Consider the following 19,950-nt stretch of genomic DNA (forward strand, 5'->3'; position numbering starts at 1 on the left):
CAACACTACAAAGTCCGCTACCTGCTTTAAAATCTCACCCCTTCCCCAATTAACGCCCTTTCTCTAAAAACTGTTCTCCAATTTTCTCATTCACCCATGCACACATGAAAAGGAAAACGTATCTATGCTGCCATATTTCTACTTATTCAGATACGAGTGTATTAAATATCGACACCCTCAATTTGTCTTCACTCTTCACGGGGTCGCCTTTACTATCTCCATAGCTGCCTCGACCTTACTTGGCTGACAGAACCAATAGTTATGACCACTTGGCAATCTCGCATTTAGGCAAGGCGCATTTTTTTTTCCCCTCTGTAGCGACTTGGTTACGGTACGCAACATTGTCACAAAGGAACAGACTATTCCCCTTCAGGCGAGAACCGTGTCAACCAATACTGCAGGGGGAGGGACGGTGGTGAAGTTCCAGTTCCAAAGCGTTATGTTTTGGAAAGTCTGTTTTTTGTTTGGTAGATTTGTTTGCAAAAGATGTGCAAGCATATGGAGCCTTATGAGGCAGTGCATGGCGTGATAACCCCTCCTCTTACTGCGCAACTCCCGCAATGGCCCAGAAGCTGTTAAAGCTGGGGAGTTTGGCAAACTCTCGAGCAGAAAGCAACTAGCCAGCCCCGTTTCAAACGCACTTGTTTAAGAAAAGATGATGTTGACAATAGAATGGAAAGTGATTTAGCACAAATAAAAAATGAAAATATTGGAAGGAGGTTTGTACAAACATGCAAACACTAAGAGAAACCGCCGCATGCATAACTCATAAATCCGTTTGTCGGAGCCATTTATTCTTTTGCATTTTATTTTCACTGTGTCTAAAAAGCTATATAATTAATATGGAAATACTGAACTCTTCCTTCTTACATAGAAACTTCTTAAGAGTAAGTAGTTAAACGAATTATTTTAAAACATTTTATTTATGTTTTGACTTCACAAGAAGACACCAGATTGTGCTGCGCTCTGTTGAAAAAGCAATTGCTGCAAAACAGACTAAAATCAGTGTTGTCAATTTAGCCATTTTACGAGAGAGTATTCAGAAGTCTTTTTACTACAAACAAAAGAAAGAAGTCAATATTTATGATGGATTTATTCAACATACCCTTCTTTCAATTCAATGCATTTTGTTTTTTGTTTCGGTCCTGTAGTTTGATTAATACCTAATATATAAGTCAAAAAGTTCCCGGAATGATGATGTAGTTTTGGAATTCATGATGTAATTACAATGAATCTTATACAGTACAATCCTTAGTTGTCTACTTGGGTAATTATGTTAACAAGCAGTGTGGTGTTAACAAGCAAGGTGTTAACAAGCAGTGTACGAGAAGTGAAATTGGACGGAGGAGTGTGTGCTGATTAGTTAGCGTAACGTCGCAGTTTGAGCAACTCTCAAACATCCAGTATATGTTCAAATTGGAGAAATTGCTTAAGAGATTTTGATAGCCTTAAAATAGTTTAAGGTAACAATGTTTTAAGGAAAAATGGCCTCAAAGGCACCCATTTTGCCATCGTAGAAGACATCAAAATGAAACGTGATGGATGAACTTCGGAAGATACCAAAAGAGGATTTTCGTCGGTGTTTCCAGCAATGGCGGGAACAGTGGAGGAAGTGTGTGTGTGTGTTCTGAATATGCCTATTTTGAAGGCAATTAAGTAAATGTGTACTTATATTGTGGAAATAAAGAGCTACAACATCATTCCGGGTACTTTTTGACTGCCCTGGTATATCGGTTGGGTATAATTGTTGGTACATATGTATGCCGGATTTTTTGTTCTTTCAGATATCTTTTTTTTTTAAATTTCGGAATGGTTTTCTGTACGTTTAGCCAGTTTTAGTCAATTTGTATACATCATTTAAATACTTATTGAAGACATTTGTTGGCCTCACTAAAAACAACTGTAAAAGTGTAGGCAATAATCCCGGATTCCCTTATGTTTTTGGTGTGACTACGACATTCTAAACACTTTGCGGTATGATACAACTTATGTAGACCAAAATATTAGAACTTTAATCACACTTTAAAAAAATAAAAAGCGAGACTGTTGGGCAGTAGCGAAACATAACATATGCATGCGATAACAGGTTAAGATATTTATTGTTTGTTTATTGTTGGACTGTAAGAATAAGAATAATAAAGTATATTTGGAACGACAAATCATTATATGTTTGCAAAACTTGTGAAACATATTCATAGGTAATTATTAAGAAGTAATTTGATTAAATTAACACATGGCATAGAATAATAGAGTGAAACTTACGCCAAAACAGGTAATGAGCGAAAGTGATTTAGAGAACCTCTGCAATGGCCCTTAATTTGTCGGAATTAATTAATTTTCTAGTAGATATCGGAGGGGTGGTATCCACTATAAATAGACAAATTTTAATGAGCGGTTTAGCCATAAGGTAATTTATTTTATCGTATAAAAGAAATTTAAGAAATGCAGATGGTTCAGCCATTTGCATAATACGTTACATAATGCATTACCAAACGGAACTACTTTAAGCTTACGTTTGGTCATAGTAGATGGGGCGTTGACGTAACCAATTGTAGGCAGATAACGGTTAGAAGAGCTTTGACCTAATTGGAGTGATACTTTGAGGTTTTCTAATGACAATAGTATTTATTGGTAAAACAGAAGAAGAATCTGTAAAATTGTTCAGAAGTCAAATATTGTCACCTTTTGAATCAGTATTTAAAAAATATTGAGAAACCGGTATCACATTATAAAGTATCGATCCCAATTAAAGACGAAACAATACCAAGGTTCAGGAAAGCGCACGGAGTTCCTTACGCATTACAAGACAAGGTAAAGACATTTTGGATGCGTTGTATGTAATGAAAATTTTAAATGGTGTAATATTCAGAAGGGGATTTCGCCGATGATAGTAGTAAGAAAGAAAAGTGGTGAATTAAGATTGAAAGAACTGGAAAAGAACTGAACAAATTCACAAAAAAAAAAAAAACTAACATATCCGCTCTGTAGGTTTAAAGATATTCTCAATACGATTACAGGAGCCAGAAGCTAAATTTTATTCAATCTCAGACAAGTGTATCTACACTCGGAACTGTAGGAGATTCCACAAAAATATTTAGTAATTAACACCTCATGGGACCGTTCAAAAAAAAATGTTATCATTCGTCTCAATTGTGCGCCACAAATATTTCAGAAATTTATAGTTTACTTATTAATTGGCTGTAAAGGGACAGTAGTATATTTAGACGAGGCTTTAATAAGGGGAGAAACTCTACAAAAATGCAGGTACACAGATGTTATAGAAATTCCAGCAGTTTAAACTTAGTAAACACGAAGTAAAGTAATTTTTGTGAAGAAAATAGAATACTTGGGTTATGATATGGCATATGGTATTTTGCCTTCCAAGGATAAGCTAAAACCAATTTTATAAGCCCTACCACCCATTAATGCTTTAGAATTAAATTCTTTCTTAGCGATGGTAAATTTTTATCAGAATCAGCTGCCGTCGACTTCAATCAAAATGTCTGTCCTCTTCCAACTGCTACAAAGAAACTTAAATGACAATGGACGGAACAACGCCAGAGTTTTAGCTTATTAAATATAACTTTCGAATTACTGAAATTCTACATTCCTTTAATCAGGATGCGGAGGTATTAGTAATGACAGATCCTTCGTTCACAAGTATAGGAGCAGTATGATTTAATAGAATTGATGGTAAACTACACAGACTATCGAAATGTGCTTCATCAACACTATCCAATACTATCAATCAACACTATCAACAATTTGAACGGAAAGCTCTTGCTGCCACATTTCCGAAAAAAAAAGTTTCATCGATTTCTATATTGAAGAAAGTTTAAGTTGTTAACATACTCTCACACTATACAACGGATATTCGGAATGAATACTCCTCCTACTACTGCTTCGCTGAAACTACAGATTATTCTTGCTCCTCACAGATTATGATGTAGAGTTCATACACAAGAAAAGTAGAATTGGCAGACCTTTCGTTTCAACTTCATTTAATGAAGAAGCTGAAGATGACAGTCAAACACTGAACTTTATTTCTCAAATCAGTTCTTAGTTAGCAAAGAAGAAATTTAGCAGTAATTGGACAAATATATGTGGATAAGAAGAGTAGTGGAATGAATTGAAAAGGTTTGGCCCGAAGATTGCCTGAAGGACTTGATACCAAGGAGTACTTTCTTTTTCGGAACAGATACCTTCTATAATGGCCAGATGGATTATTGTTTTACAAGGATTGTGTTTTCCTACCAAGAGGACTGAGGCATAAATATTGAAATGTTTTACGGTAGTCAGTAAAAACGGTCTGGAATAAGCCCTTCACCATTTTATTATAAAAATAAGTTTCCATGAACAATTTATAAATTTTCCTTCTAATACAAAATAGAAGTGTTTCAAGTTCACTGTATCCTTAGAAGACAGTCGTGGCTTAGGAAAATTAAGGGTAATTAGAGCTAGGTATGTACGGGAACCCCTTCGCTCACTGCAGCCTCCTCGGTGTGTTGTTAAAGGAGTCTGCTCTGTTCACAGGACTTCGGGAGACAGTTTTTATAAATATGACCTTCGCTCACTGCAGCCTCGGGAGGTGGACTGTAATTAGGATATCTTTTTGCCCACGGCGGCCTCCAGAGATATAGTTTGGTTAGGAGTCTCCCTTGCCCACAGCGACCTCAGGAGAAGGTGTTGTTGGGTCAATGATCAGTTATGAACTGATACCTCGGTCCTCTTACAGTCCTCTCTTATGGATGTCCTCTGGGAGGTTCGTCCATCTTCAGTTTCCTCTCAAGCGGCTTCGTGTCTTCCTCTTTCCTCCTCCTATCGTCAGCTTGTAACTGTGTTTGTAAACGATAATACGTGTATACAGATGTGAAATGTGTTTGTAGAAGTAACATATACTAGAAGGTGTGGATCCTTAGAATATTATTCCAGGTTGTATGAGCACTATCTGGAAGCTGAAAGAAGGAAAGATATAGCAAAGTCTGAGGTATGATGGCTTGAGATGTCATCAAAGATTTATGATTAGGTAGAACATTGCGACAATTTGCGAAGGAAGTATGTATCTTGAAAGAAAGAATATAAAGCATGAAGTAAAATTCACCTGGATCATTGTTACATATTTGGATATACAGTCTTATTGATGGTGGATGCGTATATCCCATGAATCTAGGTTAACCTTGTGGATTCTACGACTTTTAGGATACCATAGATCAGCTGGAGAAAGTGTTTCAACTTCTGGGTTCTCTGGAAATTACTGTTACTGATAGCGGACGCTCCTTATAATCCGGAAAGCAATGGAATTGTCGAAAGAACTGTGTGTTAATCGTTTTCAATAAATAGGGAAATGAAGGAGGAAAGAATGTATGTTGGTAATCACGAGGGAAAAACAGAACAGGCTGAATTTGAAGAGTGAGGGAGAAATACTACTTTCCCCAGAGACTGGAAGTACAATATAGATCAGGAATCAAACTTATTGAAAGAATTGTGAAGAGACAAGAAGGACGAAACACGTATGAGGTTTCAGTAATTAGAAGATGCTGCATATATCGCACTTATAAAATTAAGGGTGGAAGAAAATGATGATCCACAGGAGGCAATACAGATATAGATATTGAACACGAAGAATGTACTGAGCCAAAATAATCCAGCCTTTTATATTGATTTGATTTGTAGTTTAGCATCCCTTTCAGCAGCAAAGCTATATGAGACGGGGATCTACAGCCTAACGGGAATCCGAACCACATGGACCCCCGCCGGAAATCGACCTGGGTTCCCTCACAGCCTTTTATAGGCGATGAATACAGAAGATTAATAGTGAGAGCATAAGGTGAAGAGGAAATTATCAATCGAACCGGGCAACCCGAAACACTGCTAGAGCACTAAAACCTCCAGATTGTTGGCAGTATTCGAATTTATTAGAAGGGGGAAGAAGTTTTGGGAGATAAGTGCTATTGTAGCGAAACATACCACATACACGAAGAAAGAGAAGGCTATGATATATTGTTTATTGTTGGATTATATAAGGTATATGGTACATGAAACGACAAATCAAAATATGCTTGGAAAACTTGTGGAACACATTCGTATCTACTTATGAAGAAGTAATGTAACTAGATAAACAATATAGATACTGGAAATGAACGCGTGACTGAAAATAGACAAAAATTTCTCTCTTTCCTACGAGAGTTGTCAACTGTTAGCATCAAAATTTTACAAGATGTTAATCCTGTGTTGATAATTTTATAGGAATTTGTAGTAAAAATGTTAATAGCACTATTTCAGTTATGTAAAATGTAATTTATCTCTTGCTATTGCTAACAGTGAGGGTCGAAAAGTTGAGGGTTATACCTCTAATATGCTCAACGAACCAAACTTGGTTCATACTAATATAATTTCTGATCATGGTCACCCACACGGGGGGCAGTTGCTTCCCCTGGATTTTCGAAGGTTGCTCAGTTCTTGGAAGCACATGTCAAGATACATTAATTTGCTTACTCGCATACTTTACTTATTTTAAATACTATAATACTATAGTTTATTCACTGTAATTAGTAAGGATATGTGCGTATGATAAATTACGTGCACACATGCATCAACACGTGTTTATTCGCGACTGCACCTGTGTGTCGGTCCTTTGCCCTTCCTAGAACCGGACTTTTGCCCCCACTCTTGGAAAAAAGTATTCTGGCGTCTCTGTTTTAGACCAATTTTCAATAGATTGTATCGATTCTTCCTAAAGATTTAGAACAGGCTAAAATGGGATACTTTACTACGACAGAATCCTTCGCATCCCACAAGAACTTGACAAGAGACCATTTTCTATAGAGAAGATTTCTATCAAATTACTCGCAAAGCATTAGAAGTGATATGAGTTAAAAATGTATATTTAGGGACAGTGAAAGAAGAATAAGCTAGAGTTTTCTATATATTAAAACATGAAATTTATGCAAAAATTTCCATTAAGTGTTTCTTAACGTACTTAAAGGATTTTTGAGTATTCACTCTGTGTAGTTTTGACTCAGAGATAATGAGCATTGCCCCATAGATAGCGTAGTATTTACTTTTACATGAAAATGTAGTTTATTCAAATCGTGAATGAGTTAGTAGCCTATGATCCTGTGCCATCCAAGAAAATTTTCACTGCAGATTACAATGATTCTTGTAATTTTCTGACTCAGTAAATAAAGAGATACGTATTCTATGAAAACAAACATTACCAAGGCAATTTTTTCATCATTTTTATACAAACATAATTTTTACGTATTGTAAATTCAGACTCGCTCAAAGATTAAGGATAACTGAAGCAGTGTACGTTACAGCTACGATGTTAGAACGGAAAGTATGCAAAGACAGCGAAAACAATATGTGGTACTATACCATTAATAGCAGATAAATAAACAAAAAAGTGCACATTAGGCGAACAATCAGTAGTGACCTTGCGTTTGACAGACTACTTAGCACGAGATTCTAATCTCGGTCACATATTTTCTTAGAGGTAAATATTAAGATAGGCAGATCTATTGTTAATTATTTAATTTTTTCATTACATTTAGAAACTAACTTGCAGTCACTTATGCGATATTTACCTTCCCTTTTACAATGTGGCCTTCATTGTTTTGAATTATTTCATTAAATCGTGAGAAGTAGAAAGGAACAGTTTCGTTGATCAGTTTCTCCTTTCCCTCCTTCTTTTTAGTTTCATCCTTTTCCAGAAAGTTTTGGCCCAGCTCTGAAGAGAGAAATATAAACGTGAAATTGTGACGCATTTTGATATACCAAATGAAATAAGATAGATCAAAATGACTAAAATTTTAAAGATTTAAATAAGATTATCATAATAGACTGTTACAATAGAATTCTTCGAAGCCCAGAAAAAGTTGACAAAAATCACGATTTTTGTAGAAGTTATGATTAAACCTTCAAATAGACCGGAATTGTATGTCCATAACATCACACCAACATGCCACATCATACCAACATTAGGTTCTTTTGCCAACTAATACGTACTCAACGTCTTGATTGATTAATAAGGGGGTGGGGGACGTCAGCATCGAGGCTATGTTCCCTTCACGATTAACACGGCTGCTCTAACACGGACTGCAACAATAAAAAGATAGAAGAAAAGCTAAAACAGAATATATTATAAAGGAACAAGAAAGCGCTGCTAAATTAAAAGAAATCAAAAATGAAAGATAAAAGAATAAATATATGAAATAAAATATATAACAATAACAATATATAGAAACAAAACAACAAAAAGGGAGAATAAAAGTCTAGCAGCAAGAGAAGAACAAAATACTAAAAAACTCAGAGGGACAATGCACTCCTTACAACACGCAGCAAATAAGTTTTGGGCAAAAACCATTGCACGTTTCATCAATGAAGAACTGCGAGTGTTGTGGCCAGAAACGGCTCCTGCAGAAATTGTGCTTGTGATATGTTTTGACACTGCAGCTTACATGTTAAAAGCTGCCGATGCGTTGAAACTGTTCTACCCAAACCTTATTCACATGTGCTGTTTGGCCCATGGATTACATCGTGTAACAGAAGAGGTGCGGGTAAACTTTCCTGTAGTCAATGAGCTTGTGTCTTTCACTAAGAAAGTTTTTCTGAAAACCCCTGGTCGTGTAGTACTACAGAAATATAGTGCCAAGTATGGCTTTACCTCCGCAACCTGTTCTGACACGCGGGACACCTGGATAGAGTCTTAATTTCTTCAATGATAATTTTGATGCTGTAAAGTCAGTTGTCATCACATTTTCTGCAGAGTCCAGTGTCGCAGTGCGTGAGTTTCAAAATGCGTTCGCCAACCCTAGTGTTGAATGTTTCCTGGCGTACATCGCAGATAGCTATGGGTGGATTGTAAACACTATCCACAAACTGAAAATTTCAGGTCTGACTTTGAAAGAAGTCATTACAATAATGGATGATGCCAAAAATGAACTCAACATGGTACATGTTGAAAAACTCATGAAAATCGCCCAGAAGTTCCAATCAGTTTTCAGGACTGTATGCAGGATACTGGAGGAAGAAAGAGACAGAGGCTCCTCAGGACATCAGATCAGGCCATCTGTTGAAGTTCACGCCTGTCATCTCCTGTGACGTGGCGATATTTTTCGCCTATAAAAGAATCCTGACAGACGAGTCTCCATAGCCATTGAACATATGGAAAACTATTTAGTGCTTCGCTGGTCATCACAAAAGTAGGGTCTAAGAGTTTTTTCTCAATTTCAGATTTTGTTTAATTAAAATATGATTTTCATTTTGCTGCAAGACAATTTCATTTGTTCCTTGTAAAAACTTGAACTGTCTGTGGCAAGTTAGTGCAAATAATTTTTCAAAATTGAATAAATTTGTTCAGAACAACCTAGAATAAGCAACTGGAACATAAGTAAGTGGAACAGTACTTTTTCAATAAGAAAATAACAGAATTACCATAAACATGAAAAATATATATTTAGATTTTTTTACATATTTTATTAATTTGTTTTACAAATTTTGCTACTTTGGACTACATAAAACTCCAGGCTTTAGTAATGACCATGTCTTTAGAGAATTTTGAATAACAAGGGACTGCTTGTAAAACAACGCTTCCTCCTTGTCAAAGAAATTCAGAGTTAACTTTAGACATTGTAGAGTTTAACTGAATATAAAGGCATGAGTTAAGATAGGCCCACAATTTCAGATTAAGGAAATTGTGTTACAAATTTTGGAGCTAGATACTCTACAGCAGATATTCTACAAAACAGGTACACTAACTCAACAAATGCGTAGTATACTGTTAGGCTCCAAAATCCGATAATAAATATAAACATGGTCATACTGATATCAAAATTTGGTAATATTGCTACGCTGACAATGGAAGACTGATTGCATTCGCATTGTTAAAAATGTTACGTCTAACATACATCTCCGGTGCTGTAATATGTATTGCAGCATAATTTAGATATTTATTATCCTGGATATAATTTTTTTAAAATGTGTATCTGAAACAGTTGAAAATATTATTAATACTTTCAAATATTTGTTTTTTCTTCATGATTTATCTTATGTCCAGCAGTCAACTTGCATGAGCCTTTTCAAAATTAAATTATCTTTGTGTTACTTTCATTATAAGGTAACAATAGATCCTCATGTTACTATTCGTTTTAGGTTTACTAAGGATGTATATTTGCAAAACGAATAAAAATAATTAGTCTCGCAATATATTGCTTACTGCACGATTTATACTTGTGATGTCACGCCCCATTGAAATCCTCTGAGTAGCAGAACACAGTACTAGAAAAAAAGGAATATTTGTTTCTTTTCCGAAAAGCAAATATCACTATAATCTCTCGATGTCTTACAGTAACAAACCTGTTGACCAGGGAAAGAGTTTCTTCTGGGTGAAGAACAAAAAATACGTTTATTGGTGTTTCTATTTTAACTGTATAATGAGTATAATATTCTGCTTTTATGAAGGACAACAATAATAAGCGTTAAATTGATAGAAATATGAGAAAATTGAGATAGCAATCAATAATGTGTGAAAATTTCACTAGATATTAAGAAAAAAATTACAACACATTACACGAAGAACAACTGAACAATACAATTTCACGAAACATGTTAAGCCATTATCTATTCCAGGCCGCAAATACTCACAATCTGCTTTTGTCATGAAAAATAACTTGGAATTAAGATTCGATGATGCAAACCATTATGAGCCGATCTGCTGAAAGAGACTGTTCGTCACCAGAAATAATTCTCTTTAAGAAATGCCATGCACAACTTATTGCAATGTTTTGCTCTTTTCTTACAATGTAACTTGGACAATTGATGCTCACAAAAGGTTATCAAAACACATGTTAATCTATATCACTGCATACTAATAAGTTTTAAAAAATACTCGTAGTTTGTTATGTTTCACGAATGATCATAAAGTAATATTTCGTGATGGAAGTTTTCCTTATATTTTTGATAGTTTTTGGTTCACAAAATTAAATCTTTTATATAATGTTCTTTTCTTTAGCCCCACCTTTCAAAACAAAAAGTAAATATGAAAGCCGACTGTAATCATATATTCAGCGGAAAGCTCAAACTATGAGTCCAAGCAACGAATTTTCAAAATAAACTGTACTAAATAACACAATACAAACAGCAAAATGCATCTATGTAAATACAACCAAAGTTACAATCCTTGACCCTTCTCCCCACACGAAATCTAACTTTTTACGGGGTAAAGTATTGAGAACTTTCTCTGAAAATAAATTGATTTCTAATTGTGGAATACTTCGCTTAAAAACATGAATGTATGCAAAGAACAACAGGATATGATTTCCCTTATTTCAGTATTTTTGCAGCATTTGTTTTAAAACATCGAATTGTTATTAAGTTAGGAGAGTTCTTTTCAATTCTTTCCATCAGCATTTTATATTTTATAGAATTACTTTCTAAAGTTCCCTTTCCTCTCATTTAATAGTAATTTCCTCTCATTTGTTACATAAAAATATTAGGCTTTAATAATAACAATAATAATTCATGTGAAATTCCGTCGCAAGAGAATAAAAATGTAAAAATACTGAAACAGAAACTTACGAGTTCGAACGTCTTGCAGAGTCTCAACCAACATGTCACATTGTAACTTGTCTTGGTCGTCCGAAGGCATCAGGCCATACTGTCTGCCCAAATGGCGGAGAATCGCCAGTGATTGATGCATTACTTGGTCATCCTTTTCCAAAACAGGAACTTTCCCAAAAGGAGTCTCTGCAAAACAAGATATGAGTTATAAGGATTGTTTAAAATGTAATAGGCGACAACGTCTTTAGTAAATTTCAGAGGTTTGTAAGTCAGTATTCGAGGTTAGAAGTTGCAGTGAGCATCAGCGATGCCTCTTGTACAAATTAGTTGCTACAGATAAATTGTTCACCAAGCGAAAAGATACACGAATATTTGAAACTGAAGGGTCAAAGTAGAAGAACTTGCTAACAGCTGTTTGGAAAATTTTACACAAGAAAGGATGATCGATGGCACTTGCCTATTTACTTCACCATATTTCCAGTTATCTTCTTCGAGTATCTAAGAAGTCATCCGGTTATTCATTTGCACCTATTTTCCTGATTGCTATGAGAACCAAATCCATTTTACATAATAATGCGAAAATAAAGGCAATAGAGTTAGCAGGTCCTTAGTCTAAATTCAATTATATTCACTAGTTAAATAGCTTCCTATCACGAATGCTAACTACAATAGACAGCGTGCTTTTCTTACACCTACTGGTTTTGTTTGTAGAAACGTTCCGTAATGGTATCGCTCTTGATTAATTTAGGTTAGTTGGTGGTTAGTTTGATATTGAGATTCACGACCATTTTCCCACTGAGATTATATGAGAAATAGATCTACAGCTTAGATACGAATTTAATCACATGATGTGTTCCCACCTCGGGAATAGTTCTTAAATCCTTTGTACCATGGGAGGAAACAACTATTTTTCCACAATTCAAGTCACATATAAGTTTTAAATATTTTATATTTATTAGATACCAGCTGAAATACCCGTTCTTTCCACGCAGACAATACGTTTATGGAAAATATTTAAATCTCCTTTTCTCTCTGGACATACATTTCAATGAAAATATAATTATAAAAAACTACAAGATTCTCTATTTTTGGCACCAATTTGGACATATCCTAATCAATAGAATGCGCCCTTTAGCCAAAGTGACATGATAAAAACCTAGCTTGAGGTGGTATTAACAATGTTCCAAAGGTTATTTGAAACGAGTCAAACGTTTTCCCGACCCCTCGAAGTATGGTTTCGATATTACTCTCAGTAATTTTGAACGCTTTATTTTTCACTCCTTCTCAGCCTCCATGCCGTTAGGGGCCGAACTGGACTTAAATGACATCAAGAGTATCACTATTCTTCTTAGTGACCCCGAAAAGTATACGGATTCGACAGTAACATTTATCGTTTACTATTATCTTTACATTCTACATCTTCCTAGCCAATCTCAGAAGTGCTAGGGGGTATTATCTCACTGGGGGATAAACTTGGACTTAAAAAACCGCATCGAAAATATCTTCTACGACCTCAAAAGCTATTGACTTGATACTAATATCGGTCGTATTCGATAATTTTTATATGTCATCTTTTCTTCTTCCCAATGCTAGGGGTATCTTAACAGTATTTTTTTCCAGATTGTAAGTCATAATGTGTACCAAGTTTAGTTGAAATCGTTCAGGACGTTTCAGAATTATGTTATACAGTAAAATATACACACATTTTCATACGCGTATATAGATAAATAGACAAGCAATGCCTTTGGCATTGTTCCTGTCAGAAAATACAGAACTGAATAGAATAAATAACGTCGAGCAAAGCCTTCGACATTGCCCCTGTCACTCCCTGTATCTGCGTTATTCCGAACAAAAGTACAGTAGTGCCGGCGGTTCTTAACACTTCCGACTCCCCATCGGAGCATTCCGTGTTCACTGCTGTCAAGGCTTATTTGTTGCCTGCTTTGGACCCACTTTAAAGTCAGATCATACCTGAAAATTCTATTGAGAGCATATTTAGAAATTATAATCTTTAGGGAATCCTCTGCACATCCATTGCACGTTGATGAAATATATATCCTTGGATGACTTGGTTTACGCCGATATGGACTGTCACTCCCCAGTTTCTCAAATTTGAAATAGCACGTGTTGAAATTTAGTTTCTCCACGATTTTGGACAGCCTTAGCTCTGAAAACTATGTACTTTTCGTCAGATGCCTATATGAACTTTTTCTCTTATCTTGATCTGAGGAATCACTTTTTTTAGTTTGTTGGTATAATTCATTAACATCCTATACAAAAAAGAAGTTGAAAAGTCAAAAGCATTGATATCTAGAGTGAAGCGAAATACAAATATATTAACTACAGAAATATAAGGTAAGGGTAGAACAGGTGACTAATTTTCGATAGTTAGGAAGTATCAGTGAAGACGCAAAATATGAACGTAAAATAAAACGAGGATAGAGATAATGAAAAAAAATCAGAAAGAAGATAAGTTTGTTTTGTGGGTCCTGTAATAAATGTGTTAAGAAAACACCTCTAAAATGTTTTGTTTCAAGTATTAAGCCTATATTCTATGAAGCGGAAGCATGGACAACGCAAAAACGATAAAAATAAACTAAATGCTTCGAAATATGGAAGCTAAGTTGAACGGGAAAGCATTGAAAAAACGTTGCAAATAGTACGAGCCGAAATAAAAGATTGGAGTCAATTGAAAAAGAGACAAAGAAACAGGCCAGGAAACTATATGACAGGACGGAACAGGACGAATCAGGAAAAGACTGCATTGATTAAAAGTATTAAATGGATAACTGCTACAGTAAGATTGCCAACGATGCTATAAATTGAATGAGAAGTGGTTAAATTGTCAAATTTGTATAGAAATTCAGTAGTTTTAATAGTTTCAACTTGATATAGTCCTCGTACTTCTACATGGAACATGACTTTTCCCAGGTGTATCTAAACGTTCAGTAGCTAATGGTTTCAGTTTCGCCTAAACAATTATAAACTTAAGTTTCATCAATATAAGAAAGAAAGTTTTCTCTTGGCCCTTCCGATACGATTTTTTAATTTGAAAAAAAAAAACGAATTATAGTGAAAGAAACACTTTTCAAGTGAAAGAAATGTAAAGCAAAAATTTTCCTTTTTTTCATATAAATTTGAAATTGTCACTAAAATTCAAATTGAAATTTTATGATAATGTTATTTTTGTATCCTATATATTACATGATTTGAAACTATAAGCAATCTTATATGTCACAGACGTTTAAAGTACCCATTCTTAAACGGTTAATAGACCCTATACTGTATATATTTTGAACATAATTGGTATGAAAAAAAAGTTTCAGGGGAAAATATTCAAAGCAAGTTCTTGGAGCAACCTGCTGTTCATTCTTTGCATTTTATAGCCAGAAGAGAATGTTTGTGAGAAAGATCATAACAATATTTGTTATTAAAAATAATCTACCAAACATTCAGAGCAACTGAAACTGAAGGAAATAACTATATTGTGCGTATAACAACATCCTGTTATTGTATATGCAGGAGTGATTAATTGCTAACGTCATTTCTTGGAATTTGCTGATATACTCGTAGCTTGGTTGATTCATATGGTAAGGCATGGGATCAAATTCCAAAAAGTAACTATATTGATTTTTTGTGTATACTTACGTGCTTTAAGTTCTTCATTCCATTGTTCCCATTCAACTCTGACGTCATCAAAATCTTCATTTGCGTAGGAAAGCAAGTAACGAATTGGTTCGCAAATTCCTCTTACGTTAAAATAAGTGAGCTTATATTTTCCAGACATTTCAGATGGTACTCTTGAAACTAAAGTCTTAAGACCTGAAAAATAAATATCAAATCTAAGATACATATTGTAAAGAAACAAAATATATCTTTTGCCTACCTTGGACTCACCTTGAAATCAGAACATAGCCTATCTGAAAATTTTGTTGAAAGCATGTCTCGGAATTATACCCTGTAGGGAATCCCCTGCACACCTGCAGACATTGATGAAATATAAATTTTTGGAAAGTATATGTATGACTCCTTTTATGCTGATATGAAGCGCCATTGCACGGTTTCTCTCATTTGAAAGACACATGTTAAACGTTAGCTTTTCCACGATTTTGGACAGCACTAGCTCTGAAACTGTACACTTTTGCGCCACAAATCCATTGTGCAAAACTTAAGAATAATGCTATTTGCATGGTTTATTGCACTCAGAGAATGGTGAATCAGCCATATATTATTGGAATGTGGAATTGCAAATGGATACAGTTCGAAAACATTGGAAGAGAATGCACAGAATGGTCAACAGAGACGAAAATACGATGGGCATGGGAAAATTCGGAAATAGACCAATGTGGTTTTCGAGGGTTAAGCGTATAATACAGGACATCAATAGTGTGTGTGATCGCCCCGCACTGCAACACATGCACCGCAACGTGATTGCATGCTAAGAATGAGGTTATTAAGAAGTGGCTGGGGTATATTTTGCCATTCCTGTACAAGTGCCTCCCGAAGCTCAGGAATGGATCTTGGAGCCATTTGACGACGTGTAATTCGTCTGACAAGCATGTCCCCTACCCGAACCCATGTTCGATGGAGTTCAAGTCCGGTTAGCAACTGGGCCAATCGAACCGCCTGATATCCTGGTGCTCAAGGTACTCATCCACTATGGTAGTGCGATGGGGACGTGCGTTATCATCCATTAGAATGAAATCAGGACCCACTGCGTCCCGAAACAGACGAACGTGTTGGTCCAAGATGACGGTACTCCTGGGAAGACATGCAGAGGTGTATGGGACCCCAGGATGATTCCACCCCATACCATAATTCCGCCGCCCCTGTATTGGTCTACAGCAGTCATATTAGCTGGAAGGAACCGTGTTCCTGGTTCTCTCCAGGTGAATACACGTCGAGAATCACTGGTGAGACTGAACCTGGATTCATCTGTGAACAGGACATAAGACAATTATTCCGGAGTTCATGCGTGATGTTCTCTGGACCTATTTAACCGAGCTCTTCTTTGCTGTGGAATCAATGGAACACATCTTGCTGGTGTTCTGGCATACGAATGTCCCTCAGCTAACCGTCTCACTGTTAATCTTGACACTGACGTTCCTGTAGCAGCTGCAAGGTCCCTAGAGTGATCTGAGGCGGTGCTGTGTCTGTTGCGCCTGGCAGTTAGACGTAAGTAACGGTCTTTCTGGTCACTGGTGCTCCTTGGACGACCTCCGCCATACCTCCGAGAGACGTTGTCACCCCTTTAGAATCGTCGCCAGATCCTCGAGATGACACTTTGTGGGACACCCAATTTACGAGACGCGTCCATCTGGATCTGACCCCTGCCTGGTAATTCTTCCACGCATAACATCATCAATATGGACTCTTTGTTCCATTCTCCTACACGTATACTGGCACTATGTTAAGTAATGCAGCTTTGACTCAAGTCTCTAACGTCTCGAACACAAGTGCGTCTCGAACACAAGTGCTTGCACACCCTATATATACAGGGTAGACAATTTATCTGGATCATCCGTGATAACCGTGAAACCAAAAGTAGAAGAAAAGTGAAACTTTGCACGAAGCAACTATAAGGAAGGGGACATCGTTCTACGTATTAAACACCACCACCCGGTGAACAATGTTGCCATCCCAGTAGAAATTTATATTTTTTCAAAAGGCACTATCAGGTTATTACATATTTCAAATCAACATGTTAAACGAAAACTTAAAATATCACATTTATTATTCAGTGTTGCAAACTAAGAATGCTATAATATCACAAACATCCAAAGTTTGGAAGCCTCTATCACACATACCGCACAACGGAGATGGACAAGACAATGCACATTGGGGGTACCTTAGCGTTGGATACTATGGTCATGGTATGGTTTGTTTTGAATGAATAGCAACGAAGTTACAAGGGCTTAAAAATTTGAATTTTTTCGAAAGGCTTTATTTCGAAAAAAAAAATGCTTAGATAAGTATCATATATAGTTGCATGTATGGTTCGCAATTGGCAAACAAATCATTTTGCCGTTTACAGCACTTCGATATCTCGAATTGTTCCGGAGATATGATAAACATTGCTGAAGTTTGCAACACTGCTTAAATCATGTAATTGCGGGACTTGTAATTACACCTAGTAAAAATTATTCCCGCAATGCTATAAAAGAGAAGGAAAACAACAAGCAGTTTAAATATTATCCAGAAATACATTTTAAGCAGCGTTGCAAACTTCAGCAATGTTTATATCTCCGGAACGGTTTGAGATATCGAAGTGCTGTAAACGGCAAAATGATTTGTTTGCCAATTACAAGCTATACAAGTAATTAGATATTATACTTATCTAAGCATTTTTTCGAAAAAATTCTAATTTTTAAGCCTTTGTAACCTCGTTGTTGTTCATTCAAAACAACTCATACCATGACCATAGTATCCAATGCTAAGGTACTTCCGATGTGTATTGTCTTGTCCATCTCCGTTGTGCTGTATATGTGATAGAGGCTTCCAAACTTTGGATGTTTGTGATACTATAACATCCTTTGTTTGCAACACTGAATAATAAATGTGATATTTTAAGTTTTCGTTTAACATGATGATTTGAAATATGTAATAACCTGACGTAGTGCCATTTGAAATATATATACGAGGGCTAACAATAAAGTAATGCGAATTGGAAAAAACAACTTTACTTACATTTTCAACCAACTATGATCACCTTCAAATTAATCCCCTCGTGACTGCACACACTTACTCCATCGGCGTTTCCATTGTTGGTAGTATCGCTGAAAGTAATCTTTTGGGATGCCTGCCAATGCCCGTGTTACAGCTGTTTGAATGTCTGTTTCTGGTTCAAAATGGTGTCCTTTAAGAACTGCTTTCACCTTTAAGAACAGAAATAAGTACACGGGGTGATGTCCGGTGAATAAGAAGGGTGTGGTGGCACTGTAATGGATTTTGATGCCAAATACTGTCGAACAGACAATGCAGCCGCCACGGTCCTCCGGTCGTCTTTTTGTTGCTGTGTGAGATGTTTCGGAACCAGTTTGGCACACACTACTCGCATTCCCAAATTTTCAGTTAATATCAGGTGCACTGTTTCTCAATTCATGTTCAGTTCATTCCCAATCATTTTCACGGTTAATCATCTATCCGCTCGCACAAGTTCCCTCACCCTGTCTGTGTTCTCTTCCATTCGTGTTGTTGTGGGTCGCCCACTGTGGTGTTCATCTTCGACTTTTGTTCTGCCTTCCGCAAACATTTTGTGCCAACGATACATCTGTGCCATTGATAACACTTCATTTCCAAAGGGATGCTGAAGTTTCCGGTACGTTACCAGGGCCGTCTCACCAAGTTTCACACAGAAGGAGATTGCGTAGCGCTGCTCAATATTACGTATTACCATTGTTGTGACGGGGGTTCAACACACGACCGCGCTCTTTAACCCCTAACTGTACAATGAATAATACTTTGTGAGTGCCACTGCTGTGCTAGTGGAGCAGGCCCAAGCTCACACGCTGGCGGTAGTTTAAGTCAGCAGGGTTGCCAGCATCAGCTGATAAAAACATTCTCATTACTTTATTGTCGTACCTCATTATATATATATATATATATATATATATAATCAGTACCCTTTCTCACATTTTTATGCGGATTCCTTCTTTTTAACTTCTGAAAGAAAAAAAAAACAAGAAAAATATCCGAAAAACCAAAGCTACGAAGTTACTTTTCCATTTGCTATATTTTTCTTTTATTACTTCTACTCATTTTCTTGGTAATATTACATAAAATAATCTTCGTAGTTAATATAATGTAAATGTGTTGATTGGATTGGAGTTTAACGCCTCTTTCAGCACCAAGGCTATATGATATGTGGATCTACAACTTAAGTGGGATTCAAACCACAAAAGCTCCCACCGGGTCTGCCACGCCTAACCATACAATCACGAGGGAGTTCAATGTAAATGTGTTCCGAGACATGAAAGTTGCTAATTTGACTACTGTGATATTATACCTAACAAGCTTATTGACTAAGAAATTTTGAAAACGCAATTGGCACATTAATTGTTATCATTATCATCATTAAGTATTTTGTCATTACTGGCAGTGCACTTGCCGCAAATAGACAAGTTTCCATATGTACAGAGCCAGTTCTAGACATTTCATAAGTGTAAACAAACAATATTTAGGCGTCTCCACTAAATGATAATAAAAGAGTTGAAAGTTGTAATGGACAAACATTCTTCAAATAATTGTTACAATTGCAAATTTCTTCAATATCTGTAGTCTCCTTGTGATTATTAACGAAAAATGGCGAAATTATAACTATAAATAATTGACTGTGGATGAATACTGAACAAACTTCCAATTTTAATAATTAAAAGCATTTTTTTATTTAAT

General features: G+C 36.0%; 1 protein-coding gene across 2 annotated transcripts in view; it reads right to left on the minus strand.

Annotated features, from left to right (window-relative positions):
• Nucleotides 1-19,950, minus strand: part of LOC145660452 (glutathione S-transferase-like) — a 59,699-nt gene that overhangs the window by 2,484 nt on the left and 37,265 nt on the right. For both annotated transcript variants that reach the window (XM_081725502.1, XM_081725493.1), the window contains exons 2-4: nucleotides 15,208-15,381; nucleotides 11,578-11,745; nucleotides 7,587-7,729 (exon numbers count right to left, since the gene is read on the minus strand). In XM_081725502.1, coding sequence (XP_081581628.1) covers nucleotides 7,587-7,729; nucleotides 11,578-11,745; nucleotides 15,208-15,346 — 450 coding nt within the window. In that variant the 5' untranslated portion in view covers nucleotides 15,347-15,381. The remainder of the gene's footprint in view (nucleotides 1-7,586; nucleotides 7,730-11,577; nucleotides 11,746-15,207; nucleotides 15,382-19,950) is intronic.

The sequence above is a fragment of the Thermobia domestica genome, chromosome 1 (assembly GCF_964235325.1).
Source record: "Thermobia domestica chromosome 1, izTheDome1.hap1.1, whole genome shotgun sequence".
Classification (NCBI taxonomy): Eukaryota; Metazoa; Arthropoda; class Insecta; order Zygentoma; family Lepismatidae; genus Thermobia; species Thermobia domestica.